At 36.8% G+C, this 25426-nt stretch overlaps 1 protein-coding gene, 1 non-coding gene and 1 pseudogene across 2 annotated transcripts; 1 reads left to right on the top strand and 2 right to left on the bottom strand.

Moving 5' to 3' along the window:
- Positions 1-335: 335 nt before the first annotated feature.
- Positions 336-1211, bottom strand: LOC101291741 (NAC domain-containing protein 78-like). The gene has a single exon (XM_004304862.1). The coding sequence runs from the start codon at positions 1209-1211 to the stop codon at positions 336-338; it is 876 nt and encodes a 291-aa protein (XP_004304910.1).
- A 606-nt stretch (positions 1212-1817) lies between these two features.
- TRNAV-UAC lies at positions 1818-1890 on the top strand. The gene has a single exon. It is a non-coding gene; the product is annotated as a tRNA-Val (tRNA).
- Positions 1891-19749: 17859 nt separating this feature from the next.
- LOC101291449 lies at positions 19750-23825 on the bottom strand (annotated as a pseudogene).
- Positions 23826-25426: the final 1601 nt, after the last annotated feature.

Here is a 25426-nt window from a genome sequence, read left to right as displayed (position 1 = left end):
ATATATATATATATATATATATATATATATTGTTTAAGGGATGTGAAATACACACCTCAAATTAAAATCCACACACCCTTTTTCTTTTTTGGTTAACACATTTATAAAAAGACAAAATTTAAGTCATTAAAAAACAAAATTTAAGTTACCAAAAACAGAAAAAAAAGGTGTGTAGATTTCACATCCCTTGTTTAATTCATCGAAACATACACGTATGTCCTTAATTACTAGCAAGCTCACTCCCAAGCCGACTCAAGAAATTTCTCAAAAAAAAAAAAAAGCTGACTAAAGAAATTAATAACTTTTCTAGGAGTCACTCCACAATACATATAGCATCATTCATCCTGATTGTGAAACTGACTTGATTCTTCTGCGTTCAGCTGATCATGGTCAATATAATTACCCGCGTCCAGCTCTGGATCCATACATAGATGTTCATCAAACCTAGGCCTCAAGTCTTGTAGAAACATGCTTGCTTCATAATACATGTCTTGCTCAGCCTCACCAGCAATCCTTTTCATGAACTCCTCCATGTCCTCATCAAACGAAGAATGTTGGATTTCATAACTTTCACTGTAACTATTAACGCCTGGAGTAACTCTAATCTGATCCTCAATTTTCTTCACTGGGGTTTCTTGGACTACTTCATCCATATCAGAGCAGTCTTCCTCCTGAAACGGAGCCCAATAGTGCTCACCGGTTTTCGGCCCCAGTCCACTTTTCTTGTAAACCTTGCAAAGAGCATAAGGATCCGGCACATTCCCACATCTCTTCAGCTCCTCATCGTGCAAAGTATACTCATGCATCACCCAATCAGTTCGATTCCCCCTCGGCGCACGGCCTTTATAGAAAATTAGGGTTTTCTTTACTCCAACTGGACGTGAATTATGTATAACCGTTTGATCTTTTCCTGTAACTTTCCAGTAGCCGAGTCTGGTCACTCTGTTCATTCTTGTCGATTTTTTAGGGTACTTGCAATTTATGGGGCTGAAAAAGAACCATTGCCGGTCTCCGGTTTGTAATAAAGACAAACCGGGAAGCTCCTCCGGCTCGCATTTGTAGACGTCGGTTTCGGTGATGATGTTGAGCTTGAACGTTTTGTGGCAGATCTTTCGTTTCAGATAGTAGAGGACGAGTTCCTCTTGGGTGGGATGGAATCGAAACCCTGGTTGCTGGCGGAAGATGATCACCAAGTCGTCTGCTGATACCATGATTAGGTCTTGTGTAAAGATTAGACAGAAGTTTGTACGTTCAAAAACTCAAAACCCGGCCTAGTTATAAAAAGAAGGGAAACAGTAATCCACGGGGTTGAGAAAATCTGAATGCGTCTAGGAAAGGGAGATTATATACTTAAATACAAAAGGGGGATAAAGTTAGGAAATCCTGAATGCAAAAGGAAACATATAGATTTAAGCTAGGACCTGTCCCAGCACCAAGAGGAAACCTCAAATTCATCTCTATACTCTATGCTTTGTTTTTCAAGGTAGTATGTATGAGAGGAGGTTCGGTCGATATTAATAACACAGTGGGGTGGAGATTAAGGAATTATAGGCCATATACGAGGTTTTTATGGATTTGCAGTTAAAGAGTGAAAATTCTAAGTACAGTGTATGTATTGATATTGTCTCCAAAAGTTACATAACTTGATCTTAGTCATCCGTAAAATCGTAGGCTATAATGTTTTACTTAGGCTCTAAAACTATTTAAAATTACTAAATATAATTTTTTTTTATTCGAGTTGAAAAGAAAATTAGAAAACTATTTATGCATTTCATGGTCAAATGTAGAGACGAAAAATCTGTTAAAGTACAAAACAAGTTTCTGTGGTGTAGTGGTTATCACGTTTGCTTTACACGCAAAAGGTCTCCGGTTCGATCCCGGGCAGGAACTTTTTTTTTTTGGCCCAAAACTAAAAGTGCATCTGCAGGAACAATATATTTGACCAAATTGATTTTGCCAATACACAAAGCCTGTGAAGAAAACCAAATACACCCTTCTTCAACTTGGACCAACCTTCAACTGAGAGCAGAGCTTCCAGTTTTGAACCATTTGGATACTGCCAGTGGTTTGACTGAAACTTTTCAGTTTTTCTTTGAAGTTTTGAAAATCCCTTTCTTATTTCAACCCTTCTATTAGTTCTATATATACATTCCCTCATCCTTTTTCCCCAGACTGCCAATCTAGCTGGCTAGTGATCTAGTATTTGTTGTGTTCCACTTCTTCTTATGAAGTAGCTTTGGTATCTACCATTATAGCGTATACAATCTCTTTTGAAGTTGATCCGGTGCGGGGGTGACCCGTATATGTCACAGAGCAAGAGATGAAATATCAAACATCTTGTTGTTTATGTATCTATCTAAGGGAAAATTCTACCAAGTAGACAAACCCCCATCTAAGTAGGAACATATTGTTGGGCGTGTTTTTCAGATCAATTTAGTCAGTTGGCTTTAAACTTCTATAGAATTAGGTCAGTGGGCTAGTTTTAGTGTAACTCAGTACTAAATTTGAAGCACTCCACAGGTAATGTGCATAATCACATTCAAGTTTCAAATGCTTGTTACACTTCACGGGTAGTCCTTGCAATAACAGGAATATAACACAAAATTTTATAGCTGTGGCAGATGGTAAAACTGGTACATAGACAGAGAATCTCAATCTCCATTCAGTAAAACTGGGCTTGGAAAAGTACAATTTGAATTCAAAGGAGATTTGTACACTGAAGTTTGAATCACACCAGAGATTTTGGATACAAATTGTGATTTTTTCTCGGATGATAACACACAACAATAGAGTGAAGAACCATGGCAATAAGTAAACGGTGCATAAGACCTCAGTGAATAGAAATCAAAGCAAATTCCTAGTAGAAATTTTTGGATCAACAGGACTTCACATACACTGCTTTTGGCTTCTTTTGTAATACTGATTTGAACTGTGGTAACAACATGCTAATATGAAACTCGAAGCTATATTTCAAACATTTTAAATGTTCACAATGATCGATAGCTTTCTCAAAATGATAATAGTTTCCATTTCCTTCTTAAAATGAGGTCTTACCAAGATGAATTCAGGGTGTTAAAGTATAGTGGCCAATAATGCTGGTAATGTCCTTGATCAAATAGTATTCATCAAGATTTTTAATTAGTTGCATAGAAAATATATCTTAATCGTCTTATGAACCAGCTCTTTCTGTAACTAAATGCCACTTAAAGGTTATATACATCAGCCTCTGTGGTCAATCTGGATCTTTTGGCCAGTAGTAAAACTTCTGTGCATATTAAGAACACAGAGAAGGTACACAAAAGACCTGCAGGCAAACCTTGACCACCGAATATGGTTTTTTGTTTTGACAAACCCACCACCACCTGCTTATAACTACCGAACATGTTACCCTGTCTTGAATGAAATATCAGTTTTGCTTTGTGATTTGAAACTCTTTTCCTTTGTCATTTCAACCCTTTTATACATAGCTCATTGTTTTCCTCAGCCTATATATCCTTCTACATCAACTATGTGTATCTGTTGTCTTCCGCTTAGTGCAGCTGTGATAGTTACCCTTGCAATTTTGTATATTCTCTTCATTATTGCATTGGTTCTCAGTATTCTTCTCTAAGTAACACCACTTGTTATCTTGCTGTTCCATTACCTTGCTTCTTCTTCTTGTCCTGACTGCACCATCAAAGTAGTTGGCTAGTTGCTGTCATAGCTTACTAGGCCTAGATCAATTCTCTACTCCAGATATTATTTCTTTTATCTTCACCTTGCAAATCATGTCTTCCCTCTTGAAAAGCCTTAAACTTGGACCAGTGATTAAGTTAGGAGCAGAAGTTATAGAAATTTGAGCCAGTTGAGAAACTCGTTACTTCATGCGCTGTAGGAAAGCTGTACTGTGCTCGTGAAAGCTCTAAAGGGAAATGAATAGGATGTATAAATGCCAATGGAGACCATCACCACCTCTTCGTTTTTCAGCAAAGAGGAGCTTAAAGAACCAAGAAAGAAAATCTTGCAGGTACTACAGCAGGAGTCGAAGCAAGATCATGAGCAGTACTTCAGTTGGTATATTGTCTATTGTCTAAAGGGTAAAAGCTGACAGTACTCCAAGTTGAGATTGAATGTGAGTCTACAGTCGTCCTCATTTTGTAAACTTTCCTTGTCAAATATTGGTTAGTGACGGAACCTTTCCTTTGTCCTCAGGGGCAATTTCTACTCGAGAGTATTTTCGTTGTGAAATAGTTGGTTGATCCCAAAAACAAGGAGTGTACTGCAACTGTTTCTTATCTGTATTGAACTTTCAAATAGTAGCATTAGGCCATTTGGCAGCTACCTTATGAATTGAGTAATCGTATTAAGCCACCGATGGTTTGTTGTGATTTTGATGCCCCAGTTGTTCTTTTGTAGATGTTTATGTATTGTTATCGTCTGTATAGAATGAAGGAACCTACGTACTAGTCTTGGTTCCTTTCCTCCACAAAGTTCACTATAGTTATTAGTTTGAATCAGTAGTATTCTGTTTCACATACACAGAGCTTGTTTTAACAACAAAATCCAGTACAAAGATTGCATTCATATGGCACATAAATCCACTGTACAGTCCCAAAAGATGGAAATTATACAGCGCACCCGGTGTATCCACCGTCGATTTTGACCCGAAAAAAAAAATAAAAAAAAAAATAAAAAAAATTTAGACGGTGGAGATGACGGGTGCGCCGAATAGGCTCTCCCCAAAAGACCCTAACACACTGCTTTCTAAGCTCAACAGTGGAATACAGTTACCCATTTTACTAGTTTTCTATTATTTAGTTGTTAATCTTATGTTTATGATTAGTGTCTACTAATTAATGAACTTGTGTACCACACATTTTCCCAATCAAAACTGAGAATTTTGAATTAGTACTATTTTGTAGTCCCAATCTGAACAAGCTTGTTCTAACAGAAAACTTCAGTACAAAGATCGAATCTCCCACTTCACAAAAAAAAAGTTGCTTGAATTTTTTTTCTTTACTGAAAAGTGAAAACAACAAGATCAATTAGGAAATCCAACACATAATCAAGTGCAAAAGAAATTCCACCTCCTAGTTTTAGTCCTATTCATATTCTCTGTCATTAAAGTGACTATATCAGTTCGTATATTGATCTGGTGCCCGGTGACCCTAATATGTCACAGAGCAAGAGATGAAATACCAAAGATCTTGTTGTTTATGTATCTATCTAAGTAGGAACATGTTGTTGGGCGTGTTTCAGATCAATGTAGTCGGTTGGCTTTTAACTTCTATAGAATTAGCTAGGTCAGTGGACTAGTTTTAGTGTAACTCAGTATTAAATTTGAAGCACTCCACAGGTAATGTGAATTATCACATCCAAATTTCAAATGCTTGTTACACTTCACGGGTAGTCCTTGCAATAACTGGAATATGAGACACAATTTTATAGCTCTGGCAAGATGGTAAAAACGGTACATAGACAGAGAATCTCAATCTCCATTCAGTAAAACTGGGTTTGGAAAAGTACCATTTGAATTCAGTAAATATTTGTACACTTTGAATCACACCAAAGAATTTGGATATCAATGCATCAACTCTCAACTTCTGTTAGTAATCTTTTCCATCTCAACCCTCTTATACCCTCCTTGTCATCTAGACTCCATCCTCCATCTTTCTCATCTCTCCCTTCAGGTTCTCTCCCTTTTATCCATCTACATCAACTATGCCACTTCATTATCAAGAAGCTGTGGTAGTTACCATTGCAATTTTGTATATGCTCTTCCTTTTCGCACTCGTTCTCTGTAACTGTCTTCGTCCATTGAGATGAACAGGGTGTCCAACATGCCATCATGACCACCTCTATTTATTTTTCCTCAAAGAGGAGCTTGAAGAACCAAGAAAGAAAATCTTGCAGATGTTACTTAAGGAGCTGCAGGAGTTGAAGCAACACCAGTACTTCACTTTCAAATAAGTCTATGTCTAAAGGCTGACAGCACTCCAAGTATTTGAGCTTGAATTTGAGTCTACAGTCGTCCTCATTTTGTAAAATTTCATTGTCAAATATTGGTTAGTGACAAAACCTTTACCTTGTACTTATGTGCAATTTTCATTCAAGAGTATTTTCGATGTGAAATTGTTAGGGCCTTGGTTGGTCCCGAAAACGAGAAGTGTGCTGCATCTGTTTCTTATCGGTATTGAACTTTCAAATAGTAGACTTAGGCCATTTGGCAGCTACCTTATGAATCTAGTAATCATATTAAGCCACTGATTGGATCAGGTTCTGATACTTTTTATTTTTAGAAAATGGTTTGTTGTGATTTTGATTCCCCAGTTTTGCTTTTGTAGATGTTTATGTATTGTTCTGTATAGAATGAAGGAACCTACGTACTACTCTTAGAAACTAAGAATCTTTGAGAGCTTCTTTTATAAAAAAAATTCTTTCCTCCACAAAGTTCACTATAGTTTATGGTTTGAATCAGTGGTATTCTGTTTCACATATACAGAGCTCATTGTTTTAACAGCAAAGATTGCATTGATATGGCACAAAAATCCACTATACAGTCCCAAAAGACCATAACACTCTGCTTAGCTCAACAGTTGAACACAGTTACCCATTTTACAAAAGGGGTTACTCGTAATTATCAATTATACTGAAAGTAATTAAACCAATTGGTAAATTCAGTACTAGGGTTTATGTGGTAAGGTAATTGTGTCCCTTTACTTTAGTCTATGCCTATTACAAGAAAATCAGAAGAACTTCTAAAGCTTTAGTCGTTTCAAATCATTTTGTTAGTTCGCTTCCGAGGCCATCCTTAGAGGAGTGGCGCTAGCAATTTCTTTGAACCTGAAACAGATTATTGTTGAATCAGATTCCAAACAATTAATCTCAGAACTTTTGAGTTCATCTGTGAGAAGCTGGAGGACTTACCCAGCATTGGAGACAATAAGAAAACGAAGTCTGATGTTTGATCGATGTACTTGGAACTGGACACCAAGATCGACAAATCAAGCTGCTCACCATGCAGCTATGCTTGCCAGGCGGACTGAGGATCCTCTGCGATGGGCTGAAGAGCCACCTCTTTCCATGGTTTCTGTATTGCGCAATGATGGCTTGCCATGTCCCCCGCCGGCGACTGATTAGTTATGCAGCGAATTAGATGATTTCTTTCTGTTATTAGGCACTACCGTTTGCTATCTCCCCAGGTTTTAGTGGAAGTGTCCTATCTGATCTATTTGTATTTTGCTGGTGCCTGCTTTATTGGGCTATTTGCTGGGCTTTGCCTTTAATAAATTAATCATTCTCAAAAAAAAACTTCTAAAGCTATTAGGCCAGTCATGAACTAGCAGTAGTTTTACTCTGTTTCGACTTTGATTTCCGAAACGAGGAGTAGTTTTCGCAAGGGTGAAAAAGCTTTTACACTCCACAAGTATTTTGTTGCAACAGTTTGGTCTGCACAACCGGCAGAGCACATGATCATGGCTTTGGCAGTTTCTCTGGTAAAGACCAATACGTACGTGTACTAAAACTCTCAATCTCCATGCAGAAATCAAATCTTCAAGTTTTTAAATTTAGTGACGGTTGATGGTTCCCTCGGGTTGCCAATAACAGAATGCATCAAGGTAGTTATCTGAAGTGATAAAATAGTTTAGAGATCACATCCAAAACTAATTGATAATAGATGGAGTGACACAAACTCTTATAAACTCACTGACAATGTCTCATATTCCCGATGTGGGATTGATATCTCAACACGCCCCCGCACGTGTGACGAATTTTCAAGCCTAACTCATGGACAATATTTGGCGTGATGTGGAGTTCGTGTGGCCGTTGGGTTTCACACGTGGACGTAGGTAACATGCTCTGATACCATGATAAAATAGTCTGGTGTTCATATCCAAAACCAATTAGCAATGGGTGGAGAGACACAACCCCTTATAAACCTGCATGCAATGTCTCATTTTCCCGATGTGAGATTTATATCTCAACACGCCCCCGCATGTGTGGCGAATCTTTAAGCCATACACGTGGACAACTATTTGAGTGACGTGAAGTCCGTGTGGTCATTTGAGCTTCATACGTGGACGTGGGTAACTCGCTCTGATACCATGATAAAGTAGTTATTGTGGTTTGAAGTTGATATTTGTTTAGTCATTGTGGTTTTTTTTAATCTGAATGGTTCTTAAAGTCACGATTTTTCATCCAAATGGTCATTCTGTCAATTTTTCTTTTGTTATAATACTGACGTGGCCGTTAAAAATATTGTAATTTTTAAAGGCCACGTCAGCCATTTAATTGAGAGAATTGACAGAATGACATTTTGGATGAAAAATAGTGACTTTAAAGACCCTTTATTTTAAAATAAAACAAAAATGACTAAACATATGTCGACTTCAAACCATAATGACTATACAATATTTTACTCTTCTTTTTATTGGAACAATCTCTTGGGACATTGAGACATCTCTTTGATATTGTAGCACCAGCTTAACCTATAGCTATTTCTACTGATCTACACCACAATATTGTTAAGGTAGAGCTTATGTAGAATTATATGGTCTTCCATGAATTGGTAATGATATACATACATTTGTTGTAGCAGTGTAGTACACCGGTGTTGATCTTCGAGTTCTTCATGAACTTCATTGATATATTCATATATGCATTTGACATGCCCTGTCAAAAATGAAGTTGATGGTGTTAGAGACTTGGAGATTACTTGAATGGCTCAAATCTGTGTTGTAGAGGGAATAGGGATATAAACTTCGAATAGGGATCTCTCTTCGATTCATTGTCAACACAGACCAAGTCCTCAAACTAATGGCTCAAAATTTACCAATTACCACCATGGTAATACCCCTTTGATCCCATTTCAAAATCTTTAGAACCCCACATCTGCAGGCCCAAGCCCACAGACCAGAACAACTTTACAACCCAATCAAACTAAACCCAAATAGACACCTGATCGATAGAGCAAACCACGACTAGAACATCCTCCGCCACCACAACTCGGAGCACGGCGGCAGGCCTTCCACGGAAACAAGAAATCAGAGACAATCACTGTGCACAAAGAGTTGCACGATATGGATATAATGGTATGTCTCATTCTTTGATTCTGTCCATCATCTTTTTGATGATTCTTGAAAGGAGAATGAAGTACAAAACTTGTATTACAACTGTGAATCCATAAGGAAGTCCTTGAATTTTTCAGTGAAAATGCAATTCAGTAAGCTGCTCAAATGACAGTTTTGTCCTGCATTTGTTGGCTAATTACAGTTTGGCCACCCTAATTTCTATACAGACCGTTTTATTCTTTATTTCTTCCCTAATCACTGTTTTACCATCCCCTGGCCTCTCGACTTCTTTTTTTTTTTTTTTTTTTTTCTTCTTCTCTATCTTTTCTCTCACCCTTGATACAATTATGAACTCTCCACCTTCTCTTAGTTTTCTATTCCATCTTCAAACCCTTTTATTCCCGTCCTCTATCTTTTAAACTTCATCTATCTGATCCATCTCTCACTCATATCCAGAAATTACTCCATGATTTGCACAAAGTAAATGAGATGTTTTGCAAAAAATGGCCTTGCATATATCGCAATGCCAGATACATATGGACTGCTTTAATTAAGTTAGGATCACAAGTTACATGAAGTTCAGGCAGCATTTTGTGAGCCAAAGTCACAACTTGGCACTCAGGATGGTGTACGCATCGCTCCTTGTGTATGGTTAGAACATGCGAGGGAGAAACTGGGGCAAATGTTTCGGCTGACTGAACGTTGTCGTATCATTGGACCGTCTCCTCTTCTGCTTGTTCAAATTTCCTCAGCGAGTTGAAGATATCGACCTAGTTAGCAATATCTCCATTTTTTGTTTGTTATTCTTATTCTTTCCCTGTGAGGAACAGTCACTTAGGGGGCTTAAAGACTATACTGTAGCACCACAATATTAATTGTGAAGACCAAACCCAGCAGTTGGACTGAGAGCTAGCAGAGGTTCCATGTGCCAAACTGTTGACTGAAATACTCTTCAACTTCTTTTTCATTTTAGAATTTCCTATTTTTCTTTCCTCTTTCCTATTTAAACTCTTCCTGTTCCATTAGTTTTGCACCATCCTTTTAGTCCCTTCTATCACCTGCTAGTGTTGATAATACCTCCTCGACTGTGTTTTGGTTTTCTTTTGATTTCGGGGCTTCTGTCCTCTTAACCAATCTCCACCATTTAATGTTCTTCCTTATTGTCATGTTGCCACCACACTGTCAAGTGTTTGTCATACCGCTTGTTACTTCTTTTATCTTCAGCTTACAAGTTCTCCTTGTCTTGAAATTCAATTTAAAAATCCATGACCTGTTCGAAGTATTCATTAAGCTAGGATCACAAGTTAGAAGTAATAGCTGAGCCTGGTCAAAGTGTCTGGTCCAAAGAGATGCACTAGCTCAGAAGAGAAACAGCAGGAGCTCTAGATTCAGATTTCAGACAGATCATTGGCTTATGATCAACTAAGTTTTAGGGGGAGCAGAGGTGTCTTTCTGAGATCTGAATGCTTAGGGTTTAGAATTCCAATGCTATCAACTAGTTCTTGCTAATAATGTTGTTTACTTCCATTTATGATTTATGCATGTCTTTTGTACTAGACATTCTACCCGTTGAATTATGTATATTACGAATCATGAAGGCGTTTCAGAAAAGAAAAAAAATAGCACTTGCATTTGTAGCACTTCAAATATAGCTGGGTGATTTTATGGTACAAACGATTTGCAATTCAATGAGGATCTTGAAATTTTTGGGTTTTCGGCAGATATAGAAGATAGGAATGTTACCTGGTTCGTAATTTGAATGCATGCTGGGTTCTCTTTTAGCTCTTATAGTGCCAACACACACACACACACAAGCTAATAGCCTGTTGAGAAAGCAGTTAGATTTACGTTATGCTCAACAATGAGCTAATACTATATATGGGGAGGTAAATAACGGTGTAGTAATGATATTCATAATGAATCATCAAAACAGCAAATAATAGCATGTAACTTAGTACCAATGATTCAATGAATCACCAAAACCCTGGTATACAAGAACTTCTTAATCGGTATATATGTTCCTTTCTCAATCACTTCTTGTCGGTTCGATGTGTAATCCTTATGGCCAGAACTGATAGCTTGACATTTCATGTCCAAAATGAGTCCCTTTCCCAGCTGAACTGATATTTGGCCAATAATGCTAGTGATAAAATTGAAATTACCAATACTATTTTCTTTGTTTTCCTCCAACATCCACACTAATTGCAATTATTAATGTTTCATATAATGCAGAATCAAATAGGCCCAAATCAAGAACTAACCTTTCATAACTCATATTATGTATGAATAAAACGATGTTAAAGAAGTGCTACAATTTTTATTTTTCAAAAATTATTATTCATTTAGGGATTTTCATGTAGCCTGTAATGTTTCTGCACCTTATACAGAGAAAGAAAAGGTACACTTGCATTGCAGGCACTCATTGACCAGATCCAACTGACCTTGTCAACTACAAGCTGCACACACAGCCCGTGAAGAGTTCTTGGTCCCTCCCTTCTACTTATCTGAATTTAATCTCATCATCAAAGAAATGATGAAACAAATTCATAATACCTTATGATGACCAACCACCCCATTTTGGCTGAGAGCGCATAAAGCTTGCTCCTTTTTCTGCCCTCCTTTCCTCTGTATATATAGAGCAGACTATGTTAGCATCTAGCTACCATGAAGTAATTTCATATGTTCCATGGCTAGCTTGCTTCTGCCTTATATTTTACCACCGCCCCATTTAGGTATCATTCATAACTAAATACATCTCTATCACTAAAGATAACTCTTTACCTTTAATTTGCAATCCCTGATTTCGAATCCATGCTTTTCATCTCGGAAACCCCTGATTTAGAATGATTGATTAAGCTAGGATCACAAGTTATACAAGAACTCTAGTACTTGCTACAAATGTAGGAAAGCAAGACGCTTCTTACTAGAGAATATGCAAGACATTGCTTCAACAGCTTGTTTGAGATCCATCAATCTCTTTCAGCTATTGTTGCAGTGATTGGAGCCAAAACTGAGAGCTCATCCATCGCTACATATGTTCAATGTTAGGCAATGCTTTTATGAGCTCTATCAATCTCTTTGAGCTATCTTAGCTGCATGTGGGAATATGAATGTTATCTGCTGATTTGAGGATGGCTAGCTGTTGGAAGAGCTGGAATTTTTCCTTAAGTATGTTGTATATGCAAGATATCCATTAATATTGTATCCAGTATAATTGATGACATAATTATGCATATTCTTATCCTATGGGCTTGAATTGCAATGAACCAACCAATGTACCACAATGGAAAGAGAACTTGTAGCAGCTCTATTTAGTTTTATTCCCAGTGTTATTGTGTAACTTTTTTCATATAATTGATTATTCTTCCAACAGCAAATTGCAGCACAAACAATCAGTAACAACTCCAATATTTACTCGTTAAACGGCTGCTAATGGTTAAATTTTTGTGTGACAAGACCTGCTAACTGATGTGTAGGACTAAATGGATCCTAGTTATGAATTATGTTACACAGAGACAGGGGATTACAAAAGAATTAAAAAGTGGTTTTATCCTAGAAGAAATGCATGTTCAAGAAGTCCTGGTTTTGTGAAGGTGCGCTGCAAATAAAGTGAGTAAAAACTTTGAGCTCATGGTAATTTAACCAGCTGGGCTCATACAAAAACATGCTGGCATTTTATTACAGTTCGTTGCAAGGAGTTGCAAACCTGTTTTATGGGCAAATTATACTAAAAGACTATGTTTTCATACTATTATTACTTATGTGGAAGAATTTCATTGTGGAACAGTATGGGTATTGCTTGGTCTTACAGATTGGTAATTTAGTTAAACTATCTTGAAAGGAAGGCTATCCAATATGGTGTTTATTATGTTCTTTTGTTTTATACAGTGAATGAACCTATCTATATACTACACATTTTCTTCCAAGTAAAAACTGAGAATCGTTGGGAGCCTTTCTTATTCTTTTTGCCTTACTGTAGTGTTCTCTGTAGTTGCTACTATGTAGTTTCTTTCCTCTATGTAATAGGTAACGCACCTCCCAAATCACAGTTGGTCCTTTCTGAACTCATATTAACTCAATAAATCAGGGGTAGATAATATGTTAACACTTCCAATCTGCAAAACCTATTATTTGCACAGGGATTTCATGTTTTTGCACCATGTAGAAGAGATCAAACAGAGGTACACATGCTTGCAGGCACTCTTTGACCAAACCTAATCCAGTGTTCCAAGTTCCAACTACTACCTGCGCACCCTCCAATTCACACCACTCATTTCTAGGTCCTTCCCTAGATATATATCCTCTCCTAATTCGACCTTTCTATATAGATAGAGCAGACTATCATCAATTAGCTAGCTTCAATTTGATCCATGGCTTTTGGATTGTACCACCATTCACAACCTACCACCACCATTGTGCAATCCAGCTATAACTAACCATGCTTGCTTCTAGTCTTCTACCTTATTGTCATGTTGCAACCACCACACCCAACTGAGTATTTCTCGTAGCTAGCTTGATGTATCTCCAACACCAACTTTCTCTTTACCTTGAGCTTGGAACAAGTTTTCTCTGTCTTGCAAATCATGCATTCCATGTCGGAAACCACTGCTTCATAGTGCTGATTAAGCTAGGATCACAAGTTAGAAAGAACCTCTAGTATTTCCTCTTTGGGAAATCAGGCAGCCGAGGTGGATTGAACATACTCCACCATGAGTGGTATGTCATAGTGTACATGGCAATATAAGAGCTCCAGGTAGATTGAGTATAGTAGCCGGCCCTTTCCTCCGGTCCGTCACTTGTTGCCCCTCTAACTATCTCAAGTTTGAGGAAGTTAAGCTTTTCGCCCTACTTTGAGTGTGAACTTTTTTTTTCTCCCTTTTGTTGGGAGGAAATTTAGAAAGCTACCGTGATTTATACCAAGCAATGTTTGTCGGATAATGACTTATAAATTGGTTTTGGAAGAATTTGCTCAAGTTCATCACAAAGATGCATACTTATATGTGCTTCTTTAGTAATGAGTCAATCTATGTACCGTTTCTTTTTTGTAAAGAATCAGAGAATCTTAATAAGCTCTTTATTTTCGCTTTTTAGTTTTATCTCAGTTGAATAGATAGCCACTAGATGATGCCCGCGCGTTGCCGCGGTTTGCAATGACAGACATTGACCTACTGTAAATGCTTATGTATGGATCAATTTTGCTGTTATTTCATGTGTTGATGGATGCAGCAACATAAGAGGGACATTTTATATACGTTATAGAGAGTACATTACATGGAGAAGAAGCAGAAGATGGAAATATTAGATTTACAAAAATCCATGAAGTTAGCGTCCGATGCTATACAAATGTACAAAAGTTGGTCACCCACAGCATCAGCGCTCCACCTATTACCAAAGAGTGAACAACCTGTAAATACACTTTATGTTGCTATTCTGTAACTAAATTAGGAATGAGTTATATTGTTCAATCCACTGAGGCTGGTTTTTTTTTAAATTTAAATCTCATTGGTGCAAGAAAACACAGTTGATCTACAATAAAAATAGTTCTTTGTAATGCAACAAAGCATGTCGCGACTAAGCTGCATAAAGAACAGGTTTTGTACAGTAGATTAATAAAGAATTGGATTCTACACACCTCATACATTGTATAAATTTAATTGCCACATTTCAAAATTCAGTTCAATCCAAAACTTAAAATTCAATTCGAAATTCACATTTTCAGCAGAGTAAATTTTAACAACAATGCAATATCCAAAAACAAATATGTCTCATTGAAAGTCACACAAAAATCATACCTTCAAATGTTCCAAACTCTTCGAACCAAAAAAAAAAAAAAAAAAAAAAAAATTCCAATCTCAATGCCAAAACATGGATTAAAAAAATCCTAACTAATAACTTGAAACTTTGTGAGAAATTGAATTGCAAAAACTTATGATGGTGGTCAATATTTATTTTGCTACAACAGGTTAAAATATTTTGATATGTAAAAAAAATTAAACTGAAATATAAGTTCAATTTATTATACAAAAGATGTCTGCAACATAATGAATTTTTAAAACAGGATCAAAAACAGAAACACAGACAATAAATGGACCATATGTACTGGATAGAGAAGAATGAACAATATGATCACAATCATGTATTAAAAAATACTGCATGTGTAAATAAACATTTTGACTGTGCAGCTTACATGGGATGGCCAGCAAATATTTGTGAAAATATTTTTAAATTGATTTGATCATCATGTAAGTGAACTTGTGAAAAATCATATCAGAAATGTATATTTGTGAACTATATGCACATTGCAGTAGTTCATTTCAAAATTTTACCTCGTCCTTTTTTTCACTCTGCAGATTCAAAGCATTGACAGTAATTACATCTTGATCTTGGAGATCAGGAGCAGGTTGATGACGTGTAGATGCTATTGTCATGATATTTGGAGCATGATAAGGTTTGTTGAAGCTACAGTGGTCAACAAAATTGTCTGAGATACTTTGATAAATTGGAAAAAATAGCCTTATTTTTTTAGAGGTATAAGATTTTACTTTGCTCTATACTCATCCATCTCAGGAATGCCTGGATTGATAAAAATGCATGTACTCATCCCAGTGTTTATGACTGTTTTCTGCAAAGTGAATAACAAACTTATTCAATAACAGCAAATAGCATTGCTACACAATGACAACATGTATCAGAAAGAGACAACTTTCTCGTACCAAAATGTCTGACTTTTGTGCTTGTCAACACGATCACAACTGAGGGAGGCAGAGAAGCTATCATGTCAATGTCAAGTTCATTAGCAAGTGTTTCCCACAAAGTAACCTTCAAATCTTGCTTCCTGTACAAATCACAAAGTCTATTGGTGCAGAACCTTACATGAATGCCATAACCTTCCCATTAATTTTAGGTGTTGTCTTATTTCACTATAGCTAACTTATGAAGTAAAAATTGGATTGGCTCAGCTTGAAACAAAAACTCATGTTAAAAAAAAAATAATATCCAATGTAGCAGGATGTACAGAATGGTTCTAGCTAAGAGAAACCTTGCATTTTGGATGTATAGCAAACGCTTGTGCAGGCCTACCATCAATCACAGTGTGCTCCAAGGGGTACACCAGTTTCAAACGACCAATCAGATCTAAATGATGACAACAGAATGAAGGACACAGATGATCAGAAGCAACAGTAACCAAATTTCAAAAATTGGTGAAACAAAACAGATGTGTTGAGTAAATAAAAATATTTGATCAACATTGACTGTAACAGCTAACTGAATACATCGTTATTTAAATATACTAAGCAGTGTAATGTAAAGAATCACAGCTAAACAACATCAGTATAAGAACATCAGCAGAAACAGCAATAACCAAAAAAGTGAAAACCAAGATATTAAAAATAAAAACATTATTTTATAAGTAGGTACATGGAAGAAGTTTATACCTTCAGAATAACATCATTATGTTCACGTGCAGGAAGTTGATCGAACTCAACAAAGCCAAACCAATATTTGGAATCAATGGAAGCAAGGCATAGGAAGGACATAAAAGTTGTGCTCGATGCTTAACAACAATGTACTTTTCCTGGCTATCCCTCGAGAAAAACTTTGAAATCTGGTACACAAAGCCAACTACGATTTTCTCTTTGACATCTTCATAGCCTGCTTCTTTTATCAAGACATGAATTGCATCATTCTGCGCATAACAAATCAAACCAATAAAATGGGAAAAACTGTAATCGATACATATCATAATCAAAGACACTGTTTTTGCTTACATGTCTGTCGTCGACCAAAACACATTGCAAACCATCAGGTCACTCGACAGGACTCAATATCTTCCCTCTCCACACCCGGCAGACTCGAACTTGTATTCAGTGTACAGATTTGTTAAATATATTAAAAAAAAAAATCTAACAACAAACGATGCATGAAATGAACCGACAAAACAAAATACTACAAAATAACTAAATCACACCATCACATTCAGAATCACATGCAAAAATGAACATTATCAGGCGCACAGCAGCACAAATCTTGTATAAAAATTGCATATCCTCTGCACAATTGTCAAACAAAAGAGAAAAGAGAAACCACATCCACCAACATCGCACCAATGCTGGTCCATTTCACAGACAATCAAACGCATGTGTAAATGCCTTTCAAGGATAGATGAAATAACAGTCAAATTTTGAAAGCAACACAAAACTGTCACATGCCTTTTAGCCCAAGCGATGTACCCAAATTGGTTTCCATTTGCCCAATCTGTTGTTAAAGCTAAGCAAGACAGTGCTATCACATTCTACCAACATGAGGTAGATCAAACATGAAGTTAAGATGAAATGGCATATTCCCTTGACCAACATGAACTTATAACCATGCATATTGACCAATAAGGTAAATGAGGAAATATCTATGTCTTGCTCTGTTCTTAATACCTGCGCCATTTAGCCCAAGCGATGTATCCAAATTGGTATGCATTTGCCCAGTCTATTGTTTAAATAGAGCAAACCATTTCTATTCCATTCTATCATGCACAATTGTTTTTTGGAGTGATACAGCTCTCCCAAACTCAAACCCAGAGCAACAAACCAACAGAATGAAAGACAAATCAAATAACAATATAACCTCCAAATCAAAAAAAAAACCCAAAAACAACGATCCTAACAATAGTCTATTCGAAAAGCACCCGAAGACCAAATCAAGCGCACCCCCTCATCAAAACCTCAACCCAGGCTTTGCATAGAAAACCCAGACTAAAAACACAGATGAGGAAAGTGATAGACACAAAACAGAACCCAGACATGATATAAAGCTGAGGCTTCTTTGCTTCGCAAATGCAAACGCATCGTGCAAAAGAAGACATCGACAACACGTGTTTGATATCCCAGACACATTATAAGGCAGGTGTCGAGTAAGTGGCATTTTTGTGAATAGATTCGAACTGGGGGCGGAACCGTATTTTCGCACAGTAAATGAACAGTTGTAATGCCTTCCTGCTATAGTATATAGAATTAGTATTGTTCAGTAATAACTCAAATGTTTCTTACTCCCTCCTAGAGAAAAATCTGTTTTACCCTAACGAAAAATGTTCAATACAGCAAACAAATAACCAAATAATAGTAACTTTGAGACTCTCCTTATGGCACACAAAAAAGACAAAAAGAAATTGACAAGCTCGCTTGAGAGTCATCCACACCTTCTCCCACTATTAGAGTTATATTTTGCTCTCCCTACAGTTTCACTTTTACAGTCTACTTTTGCTGCAGTTCCTCTTCTACATATGCAAGACCGGTGAATAGTAAATCACACAGAGAAGATCATTTCAATCTTGATTCAGACATCATCCATCCCCTCAAGCTTTTTACTGAGAGTTTTTTCACTTTGCTTTTTATTTAAATTAATAGGTAAGGCATGGAGTCCTGAATTAATTACTTTATCTCCTTTCAAAAGTCACATTGGTTTACCAATCTATCAATGGTAACGTGAATGCTTCTATTTCTTAAATTATTTTTAGTGTCTTGTAGCCTGAAACGGTTCTGCACCATATAAGATTTGCAGGCACACTTTGACCCAAACCCAAGCTTGCTACTCGGTTATATTTTCATCATCTGAGATGAGGATGAAGACCAACAAATCCATTTGGACTGAGAGCAGCAGAGCTTTCATGTGCCAAAGTTTTGACTGAAAATTTTCCATGACTTTTAGGGTTTACTACGAACTTTTGAAATATATCAATATTTGGAGAAGACTTCCTAATACATATAGAGACCGATAACTCTTGAGCGTGCGATGCCAGCACTTGAAGAAAGGGATGGTGCGGCTGCCCTTGAATCAAAGCCAAGAAATTGTTAAGACTATGTAACTTCATTGTCATCATTGACATATAGACCGGATAAAGTCGAATGAAATTTCATTAATTAATCATACTTCTTTGGGTAAGGGTATGGTATGTTAATACATCTCATGCATCAATTTTGCCTTAAAGTTGTAAAATGAGTCCTTAAAGTAGTAATATTAGTCCTTAAATTAAGTTGTAATGTCTTTAAAGTTACAACATTAGTCTTCATATGACTTTAAAGTGGTCATTGAGTTCTCAACGTTGTAACATGAGTCCTCAAAGTTGTATCAACTTCTTTTCTATCACTTTGAAGACTCAGTTACTACTTTAAGCACACATTTTACCACTTTAAGCACACATAAAGATTAATGTTCTAATTAAATTTTGAATTAAATTCAGTTTACCCCACTGTGGTTTAGAGGTGAATTCATTTTACCCCACTGTGGTTTAAGCACACATTTTACCACTTTAAGCACACATAAAGATTAATGTTCTAATTAAATTTTGAATTAAATTCAGTTTACCCCACTGTGGTTTAGAGGTGAATTCATATTAGTCCATAAACTTTCAATTTCATCAGATTACCCCCTGAACTCGAGGGGGTAATCTGATGAAATTGAAAGTTTAGGAACTAACATGAATTCACCTCTAAACCGCAATGTGGTAAACTGAATTTGATTCTTAAATTTTTTACAACTACAGTAGGAACTCATATTACTACTTTAGGGACTCATTTTACAACTTTAGGACAAATTGATGCATAACATGTATTAACACATTATAAAATTATCCTACTTTCTTTTGCTAACTATTCCTAATTCTAGTAGATTAACACACAAATATTTGGCTCCCATGTGCTTTAGCCATTTAGCGAGCCTCTACAATAGTACATGTGAGATCATTCACAGAATTAGCTCCTTGAGTCCTGGTATAAGATCTATTCATTACTAAAAATGGAGGTTCTCTTGGTGAAGCAAGAGTTGCATTGTTACTTAAGATGGAAACAACTGCTGATATTGTTGGCCTGTCAGTCACGGATTTTTGCACACACAAGAGGGCAATCTTGATGCATCTCAAAACTTCGTTGATCGGGTACGATACACACATAGACGAGTCGACAATTTCCAAGGAATTACCTTCTCTCCATGAGTTCCAAACCTGAAAAAATAGAGAAAACAGTTTCCATCATAAATTCAGCAAGAAGAAGTTTGATAAATGGTCTTTGTCTGCAACTGCTAGTTTTTTTTATCGTGATCACTCGATTTCCTCAAAAGCTTATAAATTGACTAGTTTACTTACATGTTCAACCAAATTTGACTCGGGATACACCTCATTGTAATAACCAGCATTCTGTCTACCAGAAATAATTTCCAGGAGTAAAATGCCGAAGCTATATACATCAGATTTAAATGAAAAATGTCCCTCCATTGCATACTCAGGAGACATATATCCACTGTAGATCAAAAAAAGAACAATCAAGTTCATGTTATATGAATGCTCAAAACTAGCGAATTTTTATTTGTGCTCTTGTAACATGGATTTTCAACTAGAACGTGGCAAACTGAATAGATCGAAGCAAATAAAGAGCACGCATTGAGCACCAGAATACTTGAGATCGATGTCTATGTATCTTCTATGTTTTAGAGGAACTAACGACTTACTATGTTCCAACAACACGATTGGTGTTTGCTTCACTTTGGTCCCCTCTAAATATTCTGGCCATACCAAAATCTGCAATTTTGGGGTTCATACAAGCATCTAGAAGAATATTGCTTGCTTTAAGATCTCTATGGATGATTCTTAATCTCGAATCTTGATGAAGATATAAGAATCCTCTAGCAATTCCACAAATGATCTCAAAGCGTCTTGTCCAATCTAATTGAGCTCTTTTTTCTACATCTTGAAAATATAAGAAATTTAGACCAAAAGTCTTGTCTTTGTAAGTTCAAGAAATTAGTACAAGAAGAACTAAGACTTACTGAAAATGAAGGAATCCAAACTCTTATTTGGGACGTATTCATAGATTAGCATCTTCTCATCGTCTTGAACGCGACAACCTAAAATCCTGACAAGGTTCCTATGTTGGAGTTTCGCAATCAATACAACCTCATTCTTGAACTCTTCAATTCCTTGGCCTGAATTCTTCGAAAGTCTTTTCACTGCTATTTCCTTTCCATTATAAAGCACACCCTGAAATTACAATAATATTCAAGTTTAACACATTACATTAGTATTGCATACAAATCCAGCACTTAAATATTTATGAATTAAATTCAGTTTACCCCCATGAGGTTTGGGAGTAACTTCATGTTAATCCCTATACTTTCAATTTCATCAGTTTACCCCTCAAACTTTTGAATTTTCCTCAACCATGACCAATGTTCTATATTCTGTCTAAATCAGACGTTAACTGCTGATAATTTTAACCTTAACTGTGGGGCCTGTATCTAGAATTAACGGTCAATTCAAACGGAATATGAGAATTTGGACACGGCAGACAGAAATTGAAGAGTTCAGGGGGTAAACTGATGAAATTAAAAATGTAGGGACTAACATGAAGTCACCCTCAAACCACAATGGGGTAAACTGAATTTAATTCTAACCATATACATAATTTGATTTTAATTTAGGGAAAATTTTCAGAACAGTACATCAACTTTACACTACTGATAATTTAGGTTTCCTAAGTTTCTGAAATAGCACATTAATACATGAACTAACAAATTTGACATTATTTTTGTATATGACGTTAAGGTTTCCGTTAAGTAGCATATTAAGTGTATTATTCTGAAGGACAAATTGGTCAGTTCAACATTTTGATCTGGAAGGAGGACACAAATTGATTTTTTATTTTTTTTTTTCGATAAGAGGACAAAAATTGATTTGGAGAAATATGTAAGAGGCTTTTTCTTTTTTTCCAATTAAATGTCTTTCTAAATTTTAATTCAAAATTGTAGAATATAAGGTAAGGATAGAATTATGGTGTCAAAATACCATTTCACCCTCTGTATTTGACCCCGTTACAGAAAACTTAACGGCGTGTACAAAAATGATATTATGTTTGTTAGTTCATGTACTGGTGCAAAGTTGATGTACTGTTTCTATAATTTTCCCTTCAATTTATAACACATCGTATCAATTATGATTTCAGAAGAAATTCTGATCAGGCCAAGTACCTTGTAGACTGATCCAAAGCCACCTGTTCCAAGCTTGTTTGCGACAGAGAAGTTATTGGTGGCTGATGCTATTGTTCTTAGATCAAAGAATGGTAAATTTGAGTTTCTGCTTTCATCATCAAGATGTGCAGTGGCGTTTTCCAAGTAGGATGACCCTGTTGTAGTTCTGAAAAGATAATGATTTTGTATTTGTTTACCTGCTTGCCATCCGGTACAGAACACGCGAGTAATCTTTCAGAAGTAATCTATGTTATTATGGTGAAATCAAGACACCAAAGTAAAAGGAAAAGTATTTACCTTTTCTCATCCTTTTTACTAACCAATACAAAAGGCAAATTGATAGAAATGATGCTAGAACTGATGCTAGTGAAATTGCCAGCTTTCTCCTCTTGCTGCGAGAACCATTTGACATTGTCGCATATTGAGCTGCAAGATCAGAACTACTATCAACAAAAAAGATACATCCAATGAACTTGAGCAAAGAATTTAGATAGATAAGCATCGTATATACCTAATACTGTTGCATTAACTCGTATATATAAATCTCGACCAGCATTTGGGAGTGTCCTTGTGTCGATCATGTCCCCATGCCATGTCACGCATCCAGTCTCTTCACCGCTATCATATGCAGTGGAGTATGCAGTGCATGAACAATTTCTCAAGCATTCTTGCTCACACTCTTCCATACTCAAAGTCATGTCTAAATGTGCCATAGACGATTCTGGTACTTTGACATGTTCCACCTTGACAAATCCTTCCCTCTTTTGACATGATGATACTCCTACTTTCCTTAGGCATCCACCCGACGCGTCGCTCATGTACCAATCAGTTGGTGACTTGGGTTCAAAGCCAGGCAGGCATTGGCAGGTGAGGGTATTAACATTGTAAGAATCACAGTGACCGGTCGGACCACATTGTCCGTAGAAATCACAACGCTCTAATGGGGCAGACCAATAATCTGTCCATTGATATGCTCGATCATTCCATGTAGACCGTAAAAGGATCCCCGATTCATCTAGCACCGTTCTTGTTACATTTGCTTGATTGGTGGTAGCTGTATGCATAACAGATAGAGACCTCATCTTCATTGTTCACCACTGTATATACACTACCCCATGTCTGGCCGATCCTCATTACAGACCGCCACCGTGGAGCTCCGTCTTTGTAAACAAACATCTGTGGCATTCCACTTGGTTCAACCCCGTATGAACAGTTCCCGGTTCCGGGGTCATCTTTGGACTTCCAAGATGTAAGCAACCAATTTAGCCCTGACCGCCGGTTCAACCCAAGTTTCATAAATGGAAGCAGTACATTTGTGGGATGATCAAAGCCTTGCCACAACACCCTTTGGCTATCCCCATTGTCAACCAAGACAAGATTTCCTGTATCCAGAAGCTTGGCAATTGAATTGTTTGGAGAAGAGAGAGTGACATTAGCAGACCAAAGAGGGAAACTTGGGTCACTTCCATAGATGACAAGGCCTCCAATTTCATTTATGGATAGCACTCCAGAGGTATCAGGGACAGGGTTGTCTCTGTTTGCAACCCACACAACTGTTTGCTTAGAAACTTGGTTATACCATACTCCAACGTAACGGTTTTGAGAATCACCTGGACTGAAAAATCCAAGTGCAAAGGTTTTCCCGCTGGATATTAAGATATCGCCGTCTTTGATGGCTTGGTCTGGGGTAATGGCATCAAGGGAAATGCATAAGGGAATAACAGGCAGGATCAGCAATATACTGACAAACCACTTGTTAGAATTCATGTTTTACTGAATGAGGCATGTAAGTTCTACAACACAATCTTAATCTACCCTCCAACTCTCAAACAGAACTTCCAAGTCTTGAAGTTCTTGTAGTCCCTCGTAGTTCAATTCAAGGTTTTCACACATCATCTTCTTTTCAAAAAATTTAAGAATTTAATTCAGTTTTTCTACATATTGATGTGACTGGGACTGAAAAAAGAAATCCTTATATTCAATGAGTTTACGATTAGAATAATTTTTCTGACCTTCATCTCTTTCCTAGCTGATTCCTACCTTCTTCTCCATCCCACAGCTCCAATACGTTGATCGGTTTCGTCTCCTCCTCTCTGTTGAATTCATAGGTGAGTACTTTATTCTCTCTTCCATTTTTTTTTTCATTCAACGTGGGCGACCATGAATACTCTCTCACGTCCAAATTGCAAGAACGGAATCACCTCAAACTTACTATGGTATAGTATTTCTCTTATTTTTGGTCAAAAAATAGTATTCAATCTGGGTTTTGTTAATCCGGTAGTTAGTGGGTGTAGACACGACTCCTAATCTCTCATATACTGACAAAGAAATATAGACATGGGGTTTTGTTTGTTAACTTGATCTGCAAGAACTCGGAACATGTTAACTTTACTAATACTCTTCTTCTTCTTTTTTTTTTTTTTTTTACCTGTATCTTGTGCTCACTATTCATAAAGCATTATTTTTAGAACGTTCGCCCGTTGACAGAACACGAAAATCTTCATTGAATTTTTCAAAATATCACATCAGATTTTTTATTTTTTTTATGATGTCAAGATCATAATTGCATGCAGAAAGAAGTACAGAGTTGGAAGAAATGATTAAGTAGATAAAGTAGTCTGGGGTTCCATCCAAAACTAATTGGCAATGGATAGAGTGACCCAAACCCTTATAAACTCACAGACAATGTCACATATTCCCAATGTAGGATTGATATCTCAACATGCCCCCGCACGTGTGACGAATTTTCAAGTCTAACACGTGTACAACATTTGGGTGACGTGGAGTGTGTGTAGCCATTGGGCTTCACACGTAGACGTGGGTAACCTGCTCTGATATCATGATAAAGTAGTATGTGGTTCACATCCAAAACCAATTAGTAATGGATGGAGTAGCCCAAAGCCTTATAAACTCACCTGCAATGTCTCATATTCCCGATGTAGGATTGATATCTTAACAAGAACCAATCTCATTCCTCTTCCAAGAAAAGGGGTGAAACGTTAATTCATCAAAATGTCAATTTACCACAAGTACGTCACACGTCAGAGACTAGATTCTCGTAATGGCATATTGTACATGTTGATATGTGAATCTGGTCATTAATTTACTTGCTAACGAAATACATCCTAGACCGTTGGCCTCTACCGGGCTCTTACGATGGTACATGTCACATAATTGATAGAATCATCTTCACTGGGTACCAGCTTTCTTCACTAGAAATGCAGGTTTTTCCGGCGGAGGAAGAGCTGCATCATTACTTAACATTCCTAGAACTGCTGACATGGTTGGTCGCTCGGTCAGAAAGTCCTACACACACAAGAGCGCAAGTTGTATACATCTCAGAACTTCATCAAACTGGAATGAGTCTC

The sequence above is a fragment of the Fragaria vesca genome, linkage group LG6 (assembly GCF_000184155.1).
Source record: "Fragaria vesca subsp. vesca linkage group LG6, FraVesHawaii_1.0, whole genome shotgun sequence".
In the NCBI taxonomy this organism is placed as follows: Eukaryota; Viridiplantae; Streptophyta; class Magnoliopsida; order Rosales; family Rosaceae; genus Fragaria; species Fragaria vesca.
Note: the sequence above shows the minus strand (reverse complement) of the source record. Positions and strands in the feature narration are given on the sequence as shown.

Bases quoted from the DNA above. Each gene is read 5' to 3' on its own strand.
- LOC101291741 (XM_004304862.1), bottom strand. From the start codon at position 1,211: ATGGTATCAGCAGACGACTTGGTGATCATCTTCCGCCAGCAACCAGGG.